At 44.9% G+C, this 20,561-nt stretch overlaps 1 protein-coding gene across 1 annotated transcript; it reads left to right on the top strand.

The window, feature by feature from the left end:
* The first annotated feature begins 6,282 nt into the window (after nucleotides 1–6,282).
* On the top strand, nucleotides 6,283–9,942 carry LOC123183310 (uncharacterized). Its single transcript, XM_044596092.1, has 3 exons — nucleotides 6,283–6,567; nucleotides 7,852–7,956; nucleotides 9,009–9,942. Exons 1-3 carry the CDS (start codon nucleotides 6,442–6,444, stop codon nucleotides 9,531–9,533), a joined length of 756 nt encoding a protein of 251 aa, XP_044452027.1. The 5' UTR covers nucleotides 6,283–6,441; the 3' UTR covers nucleotides 9,534–9,942.
* The last annotated feature ends 10,619 nt before the right edge of the window (nucleotides 9,943–20,561 follow it).

Here is a 20,561-nt window from a genome sequence, read left to right as displayed (position 1 = left end):
TAAGGTGGCGTGGAGAGAGTAGTAGATTGGTGCAGAGTAGAGGAACCGTGTCATTGATTTTCTCCAACGTCTGATGTGCATGCTCTACTCATTCTCATCACCCCGAGGTGTTTCGTGTCAGGAGGACAGCCTGATGGAACTGGCGCTGATGAGATCCTGCGAATGGTGACACATGCGTGCGTGTGAAGCTCCACCTCCTCTCATTGCCGTGAAACAATCGGCCGAACGGGCGGACGGCATATTCCCATACACATTAGCCTGACCACACAAGCATCGACGGCGACACGGCCTTAAGTTGCTCGAGTCTTTTTGTAGTTTTTACAAGCTCGGTTGAGTAAGATTTCTTTGGCGAGGGCGGCGACATGGGGTTAAGTTGCTCGACTCTTGGACGAGTTTTTGACATGCTCCAGCAAGTACATCAGCGTCGGGGCACGCTGAAGGTTTTTAGACTGAACACACTCAAACGATTTTGAGGTAGATGATTTTGTACTTTGTACCTCAGAGCATCTCAAACAGGCGTGCAACACGCGGCGCGCTAAAAAACCTTTCGGAGTAGCCAGTTTTTGCGCGCCGCGGTGTGCTGGCTCCAGCGACCGCTACAAAACGTAGCACGCGCGCGCCGCTCCAGCAGACGCGCTAAATTTTTTTTAGTCATCTTCTCCATCTGCTCCAACTAGATACGCACTCGACTCCGACTTGAAACTTCATAGATAGGCATAGATAGATTAAATAAAAAAAGATACATAGATAGATAAAACGATACATAGATAGTTCTAGCATAGATAGATTAACAAAAAAGATAGTTCTACTACTACTCCTCTTCCGACTACTCCTCGTCCGACTCCTTCGACTCCGACTCCGCCTCGGTGATGTCCTCCTCCGACGTCTGAATGAAGGCTTCAAGATACTGATCGTCCTCGGAGTCCCAGGACGACGCTTCTCCTAGCTCGATGTTGAAGAGCGCGGCCTCCTTCCGCGTACGCCTGTCCTCGCGATAGGCGGCTCGCTCCGCCCTCCTCTCCTCCCTCTCGGCCCTCCTTTGCGCGAAGAACTGGCGCTCGTTGATGACGTCCTGCGGGAAGCATTGGCACCACTGCTCCATGGCTTCCTCGTCCATCTCGGCGAGGGTGAGACGGCGCTCCCGCCTCCAGTTGTCGCGACGATCCTCGTCGGTGACGAGCCGCGGGGGAGGCGCGAGCTCCTGCGCCATCTCCTGCGTCGGCACTTCGGGGAAGTTCATGTCCCTGTGAGGCCGCCGAAGACGCGACGACGCCGCGTCGTACGCGCCGGCGGCCTCGTGGGCGGTCTCGAAAGTGCCGAGGCTGAGGCGCATGTTGCCGAACCGGATCTCGGTGGAGAAGGAGCCGAGGGGGGCGCGCGGACGCCGCGGTAGCCCGAAACTCCCCTGCGGCGCGGCGGCGGGGCGAGAAAGAGCGGGGAGAGAGCAGCGGCAGGGGCGCGTGGCGAGGTGGAGAGCGGTGCGAGGACGTGTGGCGGACGCTGCATTTATAAAGCGCGCTGGACGCCGCACGCGCTTTCCTTTCCCGCGCCAGCTGGAGCGCGCCAAACCGCCCTGCGCGCGCCAAAACCAACTTTTACCGCGCGCGCGTTTTTTACAACCACGGTTGGAGATGCTCTTATCCATAATAAATATAATGCAAACATGATGTAGGGTTTTACCTCTTCGAGAGGGCCAGAACCTGTGTAAATATTATGTCCCTTTTACTTCCTATTACCATAGTGTTAAGATTACCAGCTCGGGGCCACCTATTCAAGATCCGTCAGTTCTAGCACCAACATTCCCCCTTTCGTTGAGGATGCCAGCAAAGCCTAAGATCATGCTCTCCACGACGGTTTGCCTTGCTTGAATCATGGAGGTTACGGAGACCATGCAAAATGACGAGAACTCACTAGGACCAGCTACAAGTATATAGGAAGACGTGTCATCGTCGTTGCTCCCATACTAGAGGTGACCTGACCTTATTGATGATAGTTCAAAAGTCTTCGTGCATGTGTTACTAAGGACTAGAACCCCCGAGCTGCAATCGTCACCGTTGAATCCTTGAATCAGTTGCGATCACAGTCTCAAACCGACTTAGTTTGTAAATCGTATATTCTCCGGACAAGAAATATTTAACTTGTTGGCCAAGACATCAAAAAATAAAATGGCGGCGGGAAGTTGCGCCGCTGCAAGGCACAGGACCGGATTTCAGCGGACCATCCACACGCATGTCGCACCCGCGGGCCGCCCTGGTCCGAGCCCAGCGAGACGAGGCGAGCGAGCGCGTGCGTGTGGTCTTCTATTTCTCTCTTTCACACCTCACTGAATGTGGTGCAGAGAACCCACTGTATAAAAAGGTCTCACACCTCCTCGACTTCTGGGGTGGTACCACTTGCTATTTATTTGTGAGCCCAGCTTGATATTTCAGAAAATTTATTCCTGAGCCTAGTTTGAGATTTTAGAAATTCTACATGGGTTGTGCCCATTATTTCTAACAGTTTATTATTATTATTCATGAAAAGGACTTAGGTCTGTTCTAACATTTTTTGCATCGTGAACATTTAAAAATTAATGACTTTTTTAATTTCATGAAGTTTTTTTGAATTTGCAAATATTTTTCAAATTCATGAATATTCTCGAATCCACTAATTTTTTTTGTGAAGATTTTTTTGAATTGAACGTACATTCTTTGAATCTGTGAACAATTTTGAAAATCCATGGTCATATAAAAACAATTCTTGGTCATTTTCTTTCAGATTCATAAAGTATCTAGATCGATCGTTCTGTACATGCAAAATCTCCAATGATTGCGCACGGTCGCTCAAACTTCCCAACATCTCGCTCGGGCCCGACTAACCATCGTATACCGAGTGAGGCGGAAGACTCACCCGAAGAATTGCCAAAAAATTCTCAGCCTCACTTGTACCACAATTTTGTTTTTGCAAAGGAAGGCCGAAAGAACGTCATCCAGGTGTGCGGCCAGCCCACCCAGAAAGAATTTTCCATTTTCTGTCATAATATTTTGAATTGAATGAACATTCATTGAATCTGTGAACAATTTTTTTAAAAAGAAAAATCATGGTCGTTTAAAAAAATGATGATATATTTTTCTTTGAAATCCATAGATATTTTTATTGATATAATTAAACCAGCCAAAAAACTATATATAAAAAGAGTAGCTACTCCCTCAGATCCAGATTAGTTGAAGCAGCCTCTATGCATTGGGAGCGGAGGGAGTATGAATTTTGAAAAGAGCATGATTTGTGGACGACACAGACAACAGCATGATTTGTGGACGATGGACAACAGCATCCGTTGGATAGTATTGTTCAACAAATCTGCACTGTTCAAGAAAGCCATCGTCCAAAAATCATGCATGGACAGTCGTTTGTAGAGAGGTCTTCTACTCTAGTTACCATGCCGAGTGCTAAGTTCCTGGATACTTGTCGGCTCGTCGTTACACCTGTTGCTCTTTAATTTTGTCAAGGTGTTCCTTGTTTGGGAACTAGTCTAAACAAGGGATGCTCTACGACATGTTAATACCGCAATGAATTGTACTCCCTCCATTCCCTTATAGGTCCTCTATGGGTCCGCAGCGGCGCCGAAGAAGTAGGAGCAGCGCCGGATAAAGTATAGTTGATTCAGGCCTTGTACAATGCTAGGTGCTTATAGAGGTGCTTAGAAAATAAACCGATTTGTTTCTGAAGCACTGGTGTCTATTTTTATAGGAGAGACGTCTAATTAAGCGCTTGCCCTGTACAAATAAGCACCGGTGCATAAGAAAATATTGGTTTATCTATCTATACCATATAAAAAGAACCCAAGGGGCAGATTCAATTAATCTCGGTCATCAAATCATGTTAATCCAGCGATCTAGACTACTTCAATGTCGAGCGGTCAACACGTTTAGCGTGCAGTTAATTTCATGCCAAAAATAGTGCTAATCACATAATAACACGCAAATAATATCCTACTTAATATCCATATGCATTTAATATACTTCCAAATTAACGTGCACACATTGACTAGTTTCTCCAAGCATCTCTCCTAAGCACCTTGCATTGTATAAGAGCATTTCCAGCCGCGCCCCCAACAGGCCCCCAGGCGACTTTTTCGGCACCGGCGCCAAAAAAAGGTCCAGTCGCGCCCCCAGGACGACGGAAAGCGCCGGTTCGGTCCTTTTTTCCGCCCGGCGGCCGCAGGCCGAACCCGGCGCGCTGGGGGGCGCTTGGGGGTTCCGGTGCAAGGGAAAAGCGCGGCTGGCCCACGCCGTCAGGTGAAAAGTCAAGATTTTCTTCCCCGACTCGCCTCCCACCCCCCGCGCTCTCGGCCGCCACTAGGTATATCCCGGCGCCGCCCCGCCGCCCTTCACCGGTAGATAGCCATTCCCCGCCGGAAAAATAGCAGAGGTTCGCCGCGGCAACCCCTCCGAGGCCAGCTGGGCGTTTCCGGCCGCCGTTTCCGGCCACGGAGGGGCAGTTTAGCGGCAGGTGCACTCCCACCGCGCGCAAGGTGTTCGGCAATTTGCCTGCCTCGGCGATGGACTCGGATGACGAGGAAGTGCTCGCCGCGCTGCTGGAGGAGGAAGCCGAGGCCGACGTCCAGGAAGAAGAGCATCTCATGGTGCTCGCCGCCCTCGCCCAGCTGCTGGCGAGCAATGAAAAGGCGCGGCGAGGTGGCTCGGTGCCGGGGCGGGTGAAAGTAAGAACCGGCATCGTCTCGAAGGCTACTGTTGTCCGGTACCCCGCTTAGACCTGGTCGAAAGATCAAATGTGGGAGATCATGACCTGCTGTGTCATCTTGCACAACATGATCATTGAGAGCGAGCAGGACTGCCTACCTCAGTATGCGTCAGGAGATCCGAGACCCACAGGTGCATCATCAACTGCAGCAAGATCTGATAGAGCACCTATGGAGGCTCAAGGGCGACACCGGGCGCGACGAACTATATAATTGAACTATTTGTTGAACTATATAATTTGTATTAAACTATTTGTTGTTGAACTATTTTGTTGAAGTATTTGAATTTTCTGTGATGAAATATGTGATAAAAAAATATTTATGTTGATAATTGAACGCCGAGCCACGGCGAACCACGCCGAATATGGACCTATTCTCGCCCATTTGGGCCTTTTTCGCCGAAATGGGGCTCCAAAAGTGGGCCAAAATCGGCGACTGGGGGCGACGACTGGGCGCAAAACCGCCCCAGCGCCGAACGAATCGCCGGCTCGCCTTCAGGGAGCGATTTTTATGCGTCCTGGTGGGGCCAATGGCTGGAGATGCTCTAAGGCCTCACGAAACAAGACAGTGACTTGTTTTTGGCAGAGCAAGCGAAGAGCTTAGGTGAGAGTGTGCAAACAAATACCTGTAGTGTAGGTTGAACCTAAGTGGGTTCTGTCTTTTTACCGTGGCGCTGCGCCCAAGTAGGCTGTGGCAAGTATTTGTGTTTTTTTGTTATTTTCACATGCATTTAATGAACGTGTGAACTTTATTTGAACTTAGCAAACATTTATTGAATCCATGAAGGTTTTTTTTGAATTTCAAAGAAAAGTTGAATTCAGGAATATTTTTTTGAAATCTAGTAAATTTTCGATTTTGTGAGGTTTCAGAAATTCTATATGGGCTATGCGCATTATTTCTAACAGTTTATTATCATTGTTATTTTTTGTGAAAAGGACTTAGGTCTGTTCTAACATTTTTTGCATGGCGAACAATTAAAAATTAATGAGTTCTTTTTGAATTTCATGAAGTTTTTTTTGAATTTGCAAATATTTTTCCAATTTATGAATACTCTCGAATCCACAATTGTTTTTATTTTGTGAAGATTTTTTTGAATTGAACGAACATTAATTCTTTGAATCGGCGAACAATTTTGAAAAATCCATGGTCATATAAAAACAATTCTTGGTCATTTTCTTTCAGATCCGTAAAGTATCCAGATCGATCGGATCCAGATTAGTTGAGGCAGTCTCTATGCATTGGGAGCGGAGGGAGTATGAATTTTTCAAAATCCGTCCATGGCTTCATCGGTTGAAAAATTTGCCCAGACAAATGTTAAGTGCCACACGGTCGGCGAGTCTAGTGATGCGAGGATGGCAAATTGCACCGACACACGGCAAAAAATAAGCTGAAGCACGAAAGTTGCCAGGCCCATCCAACGTGGCCCGTGCAGCCCAGCCCAGCCCAGCCCGGCCCGGCCCGGCCCAAGTAAAAAAAAGCCTCTGCCTTCTGTGTGTGTGTGTGGTGTGGCCTCGCGGCGGAAGGAAGGAAGGAAAGGAAGAGAGAGAGAGAGAGAGAGAGAGAACGGCCACCCCGCCACACTCACCCAAACCCCACCCGCTCCCTTCCCCTCCCTCCGCCTTCTCCACCCTACCAAACCAAACCCTAGCTAGCGGAGCGGAGGCGCGAGCGTCGAGCGGCGAGCGGCGAGGAGAGGCCCGATGGCGGACAAGCTTCGTGAGCTCACTCACAGGTTCCGGGCCGCGCGGGCCGACGGCAGGCTTCGGCTCCCCTGGGACTGGGAGAAGCCGATGCCGTACCGGGTGTTCTACTCGCCAAGTAAAGGGGTACATCTTCTTTCCGTAGCTCCATCTGAATCAATCTGTGATGTTGGATGACGAAATCCGCGATAGTTAGGGGCTGGATCGCAACTTTCTGGGCTTGGCCGCTTCCTCCGTGAGGAACGTACGTACGGAATTGGGTCTTTTACTTGTAGACGAGCAACGGAACGGGATTTATTTGTTTGGTGGAATCAACACCTATTATTTGTCTACTAGTTGAATCCCGCGAGGAACTTCTCTGAGACCACCCCGTGGGGGAATTTCTTCTTTCTTTCTTGATGCGACGAAATTGGTTGGTTCATCGTTGACGACGACGATTCGATTCGTTTCGTTTCCTACTACTAGTACTAGGTGCGATGTTCGTACCACGAAATCCCCCGATAATTATTAGGCTGGAATCGTAACTTCGTGGGCTTCCCTGCTGCCTCCCTCAGGAACGCCGTACCGAATTGGGTCCCTTAGACGACGAACGGGATTTATTTGGGGGTGCTTCTTTCTGCTGCGAAATGTAATGTAATACATTTCGCCCCCATTATATTGAATAAAACTTTTGAACTGCCCAAGGAGTGGAGTCACCAAGCAGAGCAGGGTACCTCGTGTGGGCAGGGTAGCTTGATCGGGTTCAGGCATTCTTCTTCTACCTGCATTTCACCAAGCAGGTGTTCTATGCTTGCTTCTTTGTGAAAGCCTCTATATCACAGATGCTCCTTAATTTCTGTAATGGGGGTCTTTCATTTCGTGCAGGCACTGTTCCAGGTTGTCGTTTCTTGGCTGGATTGTTATTATTATTATGTCCCAAGCAATTGGATTTTGTTCCTCTTATTTCTTACTCCCTCCGTCTGGAAATACTCGTCATGAAAATGGATAAAAAGGGGTGTATCTAGAACTAAAATACATCTAGATACATCCCCTTTTATTCATCTTGATGACAAGTATTTCCGTACGGAGCGAGTAGATTAGATACAACCGGCAAAGCAGAATCTCTTATGATAAGTTGCCATCATTCTGTTTGGGGGAAGAGCTTGTCTTTGTATATCTATAGCTAGGCACCCAGCCATGATTTTTCATGCCATAGCTTGTCTATATATATATATCTAGGTACTCAGCCATGATTCATGGCAGGGAGTCCCATATATAGTTACTTGCTTGCTTCTCTCTCAAGGCCTATCCAAGGGCTTCCTTTTTTGTCTATCTGCATGCTACTGGTATTGGTGCTATGCTTCAAGTAAATTTATTATATATATGCATCCCAAACAGATCTTGAACCATCTTTCAATTTTACTGTCTCAGTGCATCACCGTAACAGATCCCTATCCGGCCAGCCGAGACCCCAACGAAGGCAACCGGCACAGGGACAAGCCACCAATGTCAACGCGCGTGAGGCGGGGACTCCAGGTATGTTCTCTCTTAAACCTCTGTTCAGACCTCTAATGCAATTAGGACGTGCATTCTTCTGTGTGTAATTCAGCGATATGTCTTGGCAACTTTTTTTTTTACCTGGCTGGCTTTACTTTTACTGTTAGTTCATCATTACCAGGGGGTCACAGATAGGTCCTCTACTCTGGTCTGGTTACCATGCTGAGTGCTAAATTCCCGGTCACTTGTCGACCCATCGTTACACCTGTACCTCTTTAATTCTGTCAAGGTGTTACTTGTTTGGGAACTAGTACCTCCAACTCAAAATGTAAGACGTTTTTGCTGGCTAAACTAGCCTGCAAAAATGCCTTACATTTTCAGACGGAGGTACAAGTATATAACTGACAGGGGATGCTGTGACAACATGTTAATACCAAAATGGAGTGAAATGGTGCATCAAGCAGTGTCTTGACGTATGTTCTCTCTGGTCAGACCTCGAGTGCAATTAGGATGTGCATTCTGCCGTGTAATTGAGGGATATCTTGGCAACTTCTTTACCTGGCTGGCTTTACTTTTATTCTTAGTTCATCATTACCAGGGGGACACAGAGAGATCTTCTACTCTAGTTACCATGCCGAGTGCTAAGTTCCTGGATACTTCTCGGCTCGTCGTTACACCTGTTGCTCTTTAATTTTGTCAAGGTGTTCCTTGTTTGGGAACTAGTCTAAACAAGGGATGTTCTACGACATGTTAATACCGCGATGAATTGTATAAGCTTGATGTGGTGTTTCGTGCATGACGCCTATGTTGGTTCCTACTCGCCCTTGTTGCTATAGGCGGAGCTCTTGGATGTTGCATGCCATTTTAGAATCATCACCAGAGGTGTATTTATAGGCGGAGCTCTTGGATGTTACTCGCCCTTGTTGCTATTTATACTCTGACAGGTTATCATGTCCACAAGTTGCGTCGTGTTGCTATTGTTCCACATCGTTGCTAGATGTTTCATATTGTTGTATGAAAATGATACTCCCTCCGTCCCATAATATAAGATGTTATGTTTGACAATGTCGATTGTTTTCTTGGTTCAACAGGCTATTGACCAATGGCTTGAGCTACCAGACCTGGCCCGCAAGGTGCTTATCAAGGGCGGTAAGATTGTGGGCACTGGGGTGACAGCAGTTGGTGTCTGCCGCATCGGCTACTTTGAGTTCAAGTGGCTCAGGGAGCAGGATGGCTCTGAACCTGTCAGGGATGGGTATGAACATGCAAGGGCAAGTGTCCTTTCCTACATCCAGGGGCAGCCGTGCCAAGACCCCAGCGCCACGTTTATCCAGAGCATCAAGGACCTCTGCAACCCATTCTACAGCTACAAGAAGCCCGCCAATGAGGAACCCACCAAGAGCCCGACCAAGAAGCCTGTGGAGGGGAAGAGCACCAGGGATATAGAGGAGACGGCAGCAGCAGCAAAGGCCAAGAGGTTCTCTGAGTTCCAGAGGCAGAAGTTGGACCGTCTCGAACATTCCAAGAGGAAAGGTGACAAGGACAAGGACAAGGAGAAGAGTCAGAGCAAGGGCAGTGCTGCTGGGCAGGGCCCTGAAGCGGCGCCGAAGAAGTAGGAGCGGTTGACAAGGTAATAGTCGATGTAGAAAACATGAGTGACTTGTTTTTGGCAGAGCAAGCGAAGAGCTTAGGTGAGAGTGTGCAAACGAATACCTGTAGTGTAGGTTGAACCTGAGTGGGTTCTGTCTTTTTACCGTGGCGCTGCGGCCAAGTAGGTGGGTGAAGTAACAGGAGACTCTTTTTTCACCGTGCGGAACATATAGGATGTGGGTTCGGGGTTCTTTTATTTGCCTGAAGATGTACAAATCAGGATAGTTTGAATCGCGGGGAGGTGCGTTCTGTCCTTTTACCACTTGCATGAATGATGAATTGGTGGTGTGTGTTTGAACACTACACCAGGATTATGGGGGTGATGATTTTGGCTCCGTAATACAATTGCGGGGGTCTTTTCCTCCATTGATTTGATGTTTGTTTTCTTGGCATGGTTATTCTTCTTGTATTGCTTTGCATTACAAATGCTTGTTTGGTTTGGAGCAACAAGCTGAAGCATTCCTTTCTATCTTAACTTATATTGTGCGCTGCTATATGTATCTATGTATGCTGTTGGACAAGTTTTTCATGCTATCTTAACTTTCACGATGGCAGTCAAGTTTTCGACGCTGTTGTTTTTCTTCCCTCAGGTTAACTCAGACGACCAGTTTTCCTCGTATATTCTGCAGTGATGAGAGCACTGTGAAGTTTTCTGTATGTTTCTCTATGTAGTTACGCTCTGCTATATGCTATTGTGAGGTACTCTCTCCTCTCATGAAGCTCAGAGCTACAAATATGGATTTCGTGGCGAATTCAAATTAAGTTGTTCCTCCGAACCACCCTCACAGCTTGTACTGCCTCCGTTCCTAAATGTTAGTCTTTTTAGAGATTTGAAATGAACTACAACATACGGATGTATATATACATATTTTAGAGTGTAGATTTACTCATTTTGCTTCGTATGTAGTCCCTTGTTGGAATCTCTAAATAAAGACTTACAGAACAGAGGGAGTAGCTTACAACGATTATAGGCGCTAGGCCTTCAGCCATCCATCCATTCCTACCAGTTACAGGATAAGGTGCAGGTATATATATCAAAAGTCTTAATGGGCCCAATTCGGATTAGTGAGCCAGGCCGGTAGGCCTCTGGCCCGGCCCGGCCTTGTAGGATTGTTGCCCCCAAGCCACAGAGCTTGAGGGAAACATTGATACAGGTGGTCAAAATCTTCCCAGGTAGCTGCATTAGGTTCTCGTTTGTTCCATTCAATCAACACGTGCGGTATTTGCATGATTGCCAAGCTGGCGAACCTGACGCTACAACACACGCAGAGCGGCAGAGGACACTGTGAATAAGCATCAGCATCTCGCAATGAAGAGTGCACCTGGAAATTAGGAGTTATGGCCTACTTGAGCTGAGAAATGTGGAAGACCGGGTGTATGCGGCTGTCACTGGGAAGAGCTAGATGATAAATGACAGAGCCAATTTCTTCAACTTTGACCAAGTCCAGAGCAAAAATATCAACATCCACAATATTAAACAAAAAATTATGGAAATTCATTTCATGATGAATTTTAAAATACTGACTTGATATTATGGATTTTTTATATATTTCTCTTCAAATTTTATTGAACTTAAAAGGTTTGACTTAAAAAAGGTAATCTCCACCACCCGCCAAACTAAATATTCCATCCTTTCCAAAATATAAGGGTGTTAGTTTTGTCCAATTCTTCAACTTTGACCAAGTCCAGAGAAAAAAATATCAACATCCACAATATTACACAAAAATATGGAAATTCATTTCATGATGAATTTAAAAATACTGACTTGATATTATGGATTTTTATATATTTCTCTTCAAATTTTATTGAACTTAAAAGGTTTGACTTTTTAAAAAGTAATCTCCAGCACCCGCCAAACTAAATATTCCATCCGTTCCAAAATATAAGGGGTATTAGTTTTGTAGAAATTCCAATTTCTTCAACTTCGACCAAGTTTAGAGCAAAAATATGAACATCCACAATATTAAGCAAAAAAGTGTGGAAATTCATTTCATGAGGAATTTAAAAATATCGATTTGATATTATGTATTTCTATTTATCTCTATAAATTTTATTGAACATAAAAGGTTTGACTTTTGAAAAAAGTAATACACAATATATTTTGAAACAGAGTGATGATTTTTTTGAAGAAACCCAACGACGCAACAAAGCGCACTCAACCCTTCTAGTTTGTGTTGTACCAGAGCTCACATATTGAAAGCCATCTAGACCACTTTTAGGATGACCACTGATGAAGCATCTTAAATAGCATTTAACCTGTTGATTTACCTGGACTAGTAGAAAAGGGGGCTTTTGTCCCGGTTGGTAAGGGCCTTTAGTCCCGGTTTTTGAACCGGGACTAAAGGGTCGTTACTAATGCCTCCCCCCTTTAGTCCCGGTTCTTACACGAACCGGGACTAAAGGCCGCGGCCACGTGGAGCTCCACCTTTAGTCCCGGTTGGTAACACTAACCGGGACTAAAGGAAATTTTATGATTTTCTTTTGAAAAGTTTTTTTGCGAATTTTTTTTTGAATTTTTTTTTGATTTTCAATTTTCTGAATTATTTTAACCTCTAATCTCTAATCACCACCCCTCATCACTGCTCAATTTATCCTCTAATCTCTAATCACCCCTCATCATTCCAAATCATCTAACTTTCCGGACGGTCACCCATCCTCTCACTACTCCAGCCTGAGCACGCTTAACTTCCGGGTTCTATTCTCCCTCGTTTCCAAGTCTGCACATGTTGTTTTCCTGACAATAGTAAGATGTCAATCCTATTAACCCTCAGGAATTTAGCTTGAGCATGAAGTGACACATTTCACTGTTTGAGTTTGAAACTATTGTTTTAAAAAACAATAATTATTTAGTAACACTAATATTTCTGGAATAATTAGTTTGACCATTGTTTGACCACTGTTTGACCACAGTTTGACCAGATTTGACCAAAATTCAAAAAAACTAAAATAATTATTTAGTAACACTAATATTCTAGAATAATTAGTTTGACCATTGTTTGACCACAGTTTGAATTTTTTGCATTTTTTGCCTCTCCAGATCTTAAAAGCCCCGTAACTTTTTTCTGTTAGGTTTTTGAGGATTTTAAAAATGTTTAACGGGGTTTCCCCAGTTAAATTCGGATGTAACTTTTCGAGTAGATGATTTTTCATATAAAAAACTTTTTCATCCGAGTTCGTATGCAAAAGTTATGCCCATTTTAAGAAATTCCAGAAAGATTTTGCAAATAAAGTCGAAATTCATATTTATTAATTTTCCCAACAACTAGACCACATATCACATGGAAAACTTATTTTATTTTATTTTTTTGACATTTCCATCATTTTCTTTTGTTTTTTCTAAAACTGAAAAGGCGGTCGGGGGGGGGGGGGTAGAGTTTGAAAATGGGACCTTTAGTACCGGTTCATGCCATGAACCGGTACTAATGCCTCAAATCCCATTAGTACCGGTTGGTGGCACCAACCGGGACTAAAGAACCTTTAGTCCCGGTTGGTGCCACCAACCGGGACTAATGGGCATCGCACCCTTTAGTCCCGGTTCGTGGCAGGGCCCAGGTGAACCGGGACTAATGCCTTAGCCGCACGAACCGGGACGAATGCTCACATTAGTCCCGGTTCGTGACTGAACCGGGACTAATGTGAATACTGCCCTGTGACCAAAGCCCTGTTTTCTACTAGTGCTGGTCAGTATAATTACCAGTGGCTGGATGACAATCAGAGCTCGTGAGAAGTTCACATCTAGTCCTTTCAATGAAAGTTTTCCAACAGGAACTAGTAAATATAGGGTCTCGGTGGAAAAAAAACATACTTAGGCATGCTATCTAACTTGTAGATTATCAATGAACACATCGACTGTTTTGTGACCTATGAATTGATGCTTCAGTAGAATAAAGTGTTCATACTTTGTAAACTTATTAATAACTACTAGTATATAGTCATACTGAGTAGAATTGGGTAATCGGAGATGAAATCCATAGTTAGAGTCTCCCAGACCCCTTTTGGAGTTTTGGTATAGGAAGAGGAGATAATAATCCATGGTAAAGAACTCTTTCAGCTTATCATGTTAGAAAACTACACAGTAAGCTACTCTATTCCTAATCATTTTTTTCATACCAGGCCAATGAAATAAGCCATGAATTCACTTATAAGTGACCGGAAATCCAGAATATCCACCCAATGTGCTAGAATGAAATGCAGAAAAAAAAACTCTTGTAATTCTGGATTATGACCAATCCATAAGCAGTTTTTGAACTGGATCACACCATTTTGCAGTTTATAGAGTAGTTTAAAATCTGGACTGGCAGTCAGTTACTATAACAACTCTAGTGATTCTGCATCATGTTGATAGCCCATAAGAATTTGCTCTAAACAAACAGGTTGAGCACCAGAAATAGATAACAAACTAGAATCAGAGGCAAGCCTATGAGATAAGGCATCCGCTGCTTAATATTCCACACCTTTTCTTGTAATTAATTTTGTATGTTAAACCCATGAGTGTGGTAAGAGCTTTCTATTGGCAGGCTGTATGCAAACACTAATCGTTAAGATGTATTAAGCTATTCTGATCGGTTCTAATAACCAACTCTTTCACTAGTAAACATGGACGACATTGTGTCAGACATAAATTCCGCAGATCTCTAGGTAAGGGATCGTAAGCTAGATGTGTTGAAAGATGGTAACGGGGATACATGATTTACCTAGGTTCAGGCTTTCCGAAGAAATAAAACCCTACATCCTGCTTGTGCTTTACGGCGTTGGAGTTTATACAGAGTACATGTAAACTATCAAGAGATTTAATATTTTCTATAGTGTCAGAGATAAATTTGGCAGATCTCTAGGTAAGGGATCGTAAGCTATATGTATGTATGTATGTATGTGTGCTGTCGGACAAGTTTTCATGCTTCTTCTCTGCAGTAGACTAGACTTTGGCTTCTCCTATGAACGGCTCCACGATGCATGTCAAGATTGGGTTATTTTTCTTCCCTCAGGTTAAACAGTTTTTCTCTTATATTCTGCAGCGACGAGAGCACTGGTAGTATGAATAATATAGAGGGTTATTTTTGTGTGACAGAGACAAAACAAGCACCGGTTACCTTACACTAGGGGCAGGGGCGCGCCCAGGGTGCCCCTCCTCTGCATGCCTGTGCATACTATAAACCATGGATAAATGCAACAGCAAGGTTAGTCCTCTTGAATCGTTCAACAACTTATTATATTGATGGTGCATCAGTGCTTTTCAGAGACAGACAGGAGTAGCAAAGAAACAAAATTCCAACTCCTGCAACTGCACGCTATCTTTGACTTCTCTTTATTTAGTTCAAGGGCCAGTCTGAATAATACACACCAGAAATTCACTCAAAATATAATTAGCACCTTCTTATTCATAATCCAACGATGTAACTATGAAGGCTTAAGTCAACAGTTAGGAAACTCTTCAGAATGAAAAAAAATTCTGTTTATTCTTACATAAGTTCAAGTTGCCACTACTGAACTTGTAATCTTGAAAGCGTCCTGGATCACCACAGTTACTGCAAATGATGCCAATCAGAGAATTGTTGTCAGCACAAAGCACCAAACCTATACATGAATTGCATTGTACACGAAAAATGATTAAGACAGCCCATCGACCGCCTCTTGCGCGACTGTTAATGGGTTTGATTACTTCTGATATGTTGTCGTTACTTCTGGTTGTTTGATTAGAGCAAACAATGGCAGACAGCTTTGTATAGGCACCTGTAGAGATCAAAGGCTCTATATAGTTACGCTCTGCGTTATGCTACTGTGAGGTACTCTCTCGTCTCAGGAAGCTCGAGCTACCGATTTGGATTTCATGGCGAATTTGACCACACTAGTAGAAAACAGGGTTTTGGCTCGGCCAGAAAAGAGCATTAACCCCGGTTGCATTACGAACCGGGACTAATGTGGCATTAGTCCCGGTTCGAGCGGCTAGGGCACCGTACATGCATTAGTCCCGGTTCAAATGGGACCTTTAGTCCCGGTTGGTGCCACGAACCGGGACTAAAGGGTGCGATGCCCATTAGTACCGGTTCGTGGCACCAACCGGTACTAAAGGTTAGACCTTTAGTCCCGGTTCGAGCCACCAACCGGTACTAATGGGGTTGGAGGCATTACACTAGTAGAAAACAGGGCTTTGGTCACAGTGCAATATTCACATTAGTCCCGGTTTAGTCACGAACCGGGACTAATGTGAGCATTGGTCCCGGTTCGTGCGGCCAGGGTCCTGCCGGGCCTCGTGGGGGCATTGGTCCCGGTTCGTCCGGACCCTTTGGTCCCGGTTGGTGGGACAAACCGGGACCAATGGGCCACGCTCCTGGCCCACCACCCTTTAGTCCCGGTTCATACCACAAACCGGGACTAAAGGGCTGGTCCTAGTTGCGGCCAGTGTTTAGTCCCACCTCGCCAACCGAAGGGCGCTCACACCAGTTTATAAGCCCGTCCCTCTATGCCTTGTTGAGCTTCTCTTAAAGTGAAAATAGATGCCCTTATACAGGGAATTTCACCTAAATTCATAGTAAATTTGAAATTTACTATGAATTTAGGTTTAATTTTCTCTATAAGCGCATCTATGTTCATTTTTTTATATTTATAAAATAAATAAACCTTAATAAAATAAATAAAACTAAATAAACCTTAATAAAATAAAATAAAATAAACTATAGTAACTACAATTAATAAACCTTAATAAATTAAGTAAAAATAGCAGCAGTAAAATAAATAAAAATAAAATAATTAAAGTAAAATACATAAGTAATTAGAAATAAAATAAATAAGTTTTTTGTGGTAAGTAGAAACAAAACAAAACAAATAAAGCAAAAGAGAAAAAAAAACAGAGGAAAAAAATTATGCCACCTATTGGGCCACAAGGCCTTTGGTCCCGGTTGGTGCCACCAACCGGGACTAAAGGGGGCATTGGTCCCGGTTCGTGGCACCAACCGGGACCAAAGGCCTTTAGACCCGGTTGGTGCCACGAACCGGGACCAATGAGTTCCCTATATATACCCCATCGCCACAGCAGAGCACTCCACAGTGCTCTGTTTTTTCTGGCCGGCGAGGGGAGGGCATTTGGGTGCTCTAGCTCACCTCCTATGCACATGAGGTGTTCGATGAAATGTCTGAGCCACACTAGTTAATCTTTCTCCTCTCGAAACTCGACCTCCGAGCTCCATTTTCCCCGAGATTTGTCTAGGTTTAGCGGTCCGTCACGTCCCGTCCCCGTCTTCACCGCCGTCGATCGCCCGCGCCGATCTCGTCATCAGCACCACCGTGGTGAGCCTCTTGTTCTTATCTTCTTTCTGAAAGGAAAAAATTCTTACTTTAGATAGTTACTTGTCTAATTTTGTTACTTTTATTATTCCTTCTTATTACATAGTGCGATGGTTTTGGTATCCGCCCCCGTCGGCCCTCGTCCTGTCTATGATTCGGATGTGGTATATATTATCTTTTTATAACTATTTGGTTCATTTATTGTTTATGACAAATATACCGACCAACGTGACATAGATTTTATTTATCTAGGAGGTGGTTGAACCGGAAATTCTAACCGACCCTATTGTCGAGAGGTTAAATTTAGTTGAAGAAGAAAACAATTACTTGAGGGAAAAAATAAAAAAAATTGAGGAGGAGAAGATGATATTGGAGTTGCATGTTGCGGATGTCGTCGATGATCACAAGATCAAGATGGATGCAATGCGCTTGAAGATTAGAAAGATTAGAAAATATGCCATTCATACCGAGGCTTGGTATCATTATGCCGTTGGATCAATTGTTACCTTGGTCGCGATTATGATCGCATTTGTTTTCACATTGAAATGTTTTACATAGTTTCAATGTATGGTTTAATTAATTAGATGCTCTGGAGAGCTATATATATGTTGTTAGATGAGAACTATGTATGTACTTTGGTTCTAATGTGATGATGAACTTCTATTAATTTGGTCACTTAATTATCTATTCATGATGTTCTGTAATGGTTTTTGACACACTTAATTATATATAATGCACGCAGATGAACCGGCAATGGATGTACGGTGACAGACACATCTCCGAGTACATTAAGGGCGTGCATGATTTTCTCGAAGTGGCTGAGGCAAACAAGCAGAATGGTTTTATGTGTTGTCCATGCCATATATGTGGGAATACGAAGTCTTACTCTGATCGGAAAATCCTTCACACCCACCTGCTTTACAAGGGTTTCATGCCACACTATAATGTTTGGACGAGGCATGGAGAAATAGGGGTTATGATGGAAGACGGCGAAGAAGAAGAGGACGATGACAACTATGTGCCCCCTGAATACGGTGATGCTGCAACGGGGGAAGCTTCTGAAGATCAAGAGGAACCAGACGATGTGCCCAATGATGCTGCAAGGGGGGAAGCTGCTGAAGATCAAGAGGAACCAGTGCCCGATGATGATGATCTCCGCCGGGTCATAGTCGATGCAAGGACGCAATGCGAAAGTCAAAAGGAGAAGCTGAAGTTCGATCGCATGTTAGAGGATCACAAAAAAGGGTTGTACCCCAATCGCGAAGATGGCAACACAAAGCTCGGTACCGTACTGGAATTGCTGCAGTGGAAGGCAGAGAATGCTGTGCCTGACAAAGGATTTGAGAAGCTATTGAAAATATTGAAGAAGAAGCTTCCAAAGGATAACGAATTGCCCGACAGTACATACGCAGCAAAGAAGGTCGTATGCCCTCTAGGATTGGAGGTGCAGAAGATACATGCATGCCCTAATGACTGCATCCTCTACCGCGGTGCGTACAAGGATCTGAACGCATGCCCGGTATGCGGTGTATTACGGTATAAGATCAGACGAGACGACCCTGGTGATGTTGACGGCGAGCCCCCCAGGAAGAGGGTTCCTGCGAAGGTGATGTGGTATGCTCCTATAATACCACGGTTGAAACGTCTGTTCAGAAACGAAGAGCATGCCAAGTTGATGCGATGGCACAGTGAGGACCGTAAGAAAGACGGGAAGTTGAGAGCACCCGCTGACGGGTCGCAGTGGAGAAAAATCGAGAGAAAGTACTGGGCTGAGTTTGCAGCTGACCCAAGGAACATATGGTTTGGTTTAAGCGCGGATGGCATTAATCCTTTCGGGGAGCAGAGCAGCAATCACAACACCTGGCCCGTGACTCTATGTATGTATAACCTTCCTCCTTGGATGTGCATGAAGCGGAAGTTCATTATGATGCCAGTTCTCATCCAAGGCCCTAAGCAACCCGACAACGACATTGATGTGTACCTAAGGCCATTAGTTGAAGAACTTTTACAACTGTGGAATGGAAACGGTGTACGTACGTGGGATGAGCACAAACAGGAGGAATTTAACCTGCACGCGTTGCTGTTTGTAACCATCAACGATTGGCCCGCTCTCAGTAACCTTTCAGGACAGACAAACAAGGGATACCACGCATGCACGCACTGTTTAGATGACACTGAAAGTATATACCTGGACAAAAGCAGGAAGAACGTGTACCTGGGCCATCGTCGATTTCTTCCGACCAACCATCAATGTCGAAAGAAAGGCAAGCATTTCAAAGGCGAGGCAGATCACCGGAAGAAGCCCGCCATGTGTACCGGTGATCACGTACTTGCTATGGTCAATGATTTACACGTAATCTTTGGAAAGGGTCCCGGCGGACTAGCTGTTCCGAATGACGCTGAGGGACACGCACCCATGTGGAAGAAGAAATCTATATTTTGGGACCTACCCTACTGGAAAGAGCTAGAGGTCCGCTCTTCAATCGACGTGATGCACGTGACGAAGAACCTTTGCGTGAACCTGCTAGGCTTCTTGGGCGTGTATGGGAAGACAAAAGATACACCTGAGGCACGGGAGGACCTGCAACGTTTGCATGAAAAAGACGACATGCCTCCGAAGCAGTATGAAGGTCCTGCCAGCTACGCTCTTACGAAAGAAGAGAAAGAAATCTTCTTTGAATGCCTGCTCAGTATGAAGGTCCCGACTGGCTTCTCGTCGAATATAAAGGGAATAATAAATATGCCAGAGAAAAAGTTCCAGAACCTAAAGTCTCATGACTGCCACGTGATTATGACGCAACTGCTTCCGGTTGCATTGAGGGGGCTTCTACCGGAAAACGTCCGATTAGCCATTGTGAAGCTATGTGCATTCCTCAATGCAATCTCTCAGAAGGTGATCGATCCAGAAATCATACCAAGGCTAAGGAGTGATGTGGCGCAATGTCTTGTCAGTTTCGAGCTGGTGTTCCCACCATCCTTCTTCAATATCATGACGCACGTCCTAGTTCATCTAGTCGACGAGATTGTCATTCTGGCCCCGTATTTCTACACAATATGTTCCCCTTTGAGAGGTTCATGGGAGTCCTAAAGAAATATGTCCGTAACCGCGCTAGGCCAGAAGGAAGCATCTCCATGGGCCATCAAACAGAGGATGTCATTGGGTTTTGTGTTGACTTCATTCCTGGCCTTAAGAAGATAGGTCTCCCTAAATCGCGGTATGAGGGGAGACTGACTGGAAAAGGCACGCTTGGAGGGGGGGACTCAATAATATGCAGGGACGGATATTCTTGGTCTCAAGCACACTACACAGTTCTACATAACTCTACCTTGGTGACCCCGTATGTCGATGAACACAAGAACAGTCTGCGCTCCAAACACCCGGAGCAGTGTGACGACTGGATTACATGTGAACACATCTGGACTTTCAGCAGTTGGTTGGAAACACGTCTCAGAGGTGACACCACTGTTTGTGATGAGTTGTACTCGTTGTCCAGGGGACCATCTTCGACTGTATTGACTTACAAAGGATACGAGATAAATGGGAATACATTTTACACGATTGCCCAAGATCAAAAGAGCACCAACCAAAACAGCGGTGTCCGCTTTGATGCAGCAACCGAGAGGGGAAAGGACACATATTATGGTTACATAATGGACATTGGGAACTTGACTACGGACATGATTTTAAGGTCCCTTTGTTTAAGTGCAAATGG

The sequence above is a fragment of the Triticum aestivum genome, chromosome 1D (assembly GCF_018294505.1).
Source record: "Triticum aestivum cultivar Chinese Spring chromosome 1D, IWGSC CS RefSeq v2.1, whole genome shotgun sequence".
NCBI classification, from domain to species: Eukaryota; Viridiplantae; Streptophyta; class Magnoliopsida; order Poales; family Poaceae; genus Triticum; species Triticum aestivum.
This window is presented reverse-complemented; position numbering and strand designations above follow the sequence as displayed.

What these genes read in the sequence shown, in the direction of transcription:
- LOC123183310 (XM_044596092.1), top strand. Translation starts at nt 6,442, where the DNA reads ATGGCGGACAAGCTTCGTGAGCTCACTCACAGGTTCCGGGCCGCGCGG. An exon ending in TCTACTCGCCAAGTAAAGGG is followed by an intron (nt 6,568 to 7,851) that starts GTACATCTTCTT and finishes TTACTGTCTCAG; the next exon opens with TGCATCACCGTAACAGATCC. An exon ending in GCGTGAGGCGGGGACTCCAG is followed by an intron (nt 7,957 to 9,008) that starts GTATGTTCTCTC and finishes TTGGTTCAACAG; the next exon opens with GCTATTGACCAATGGCTTGA.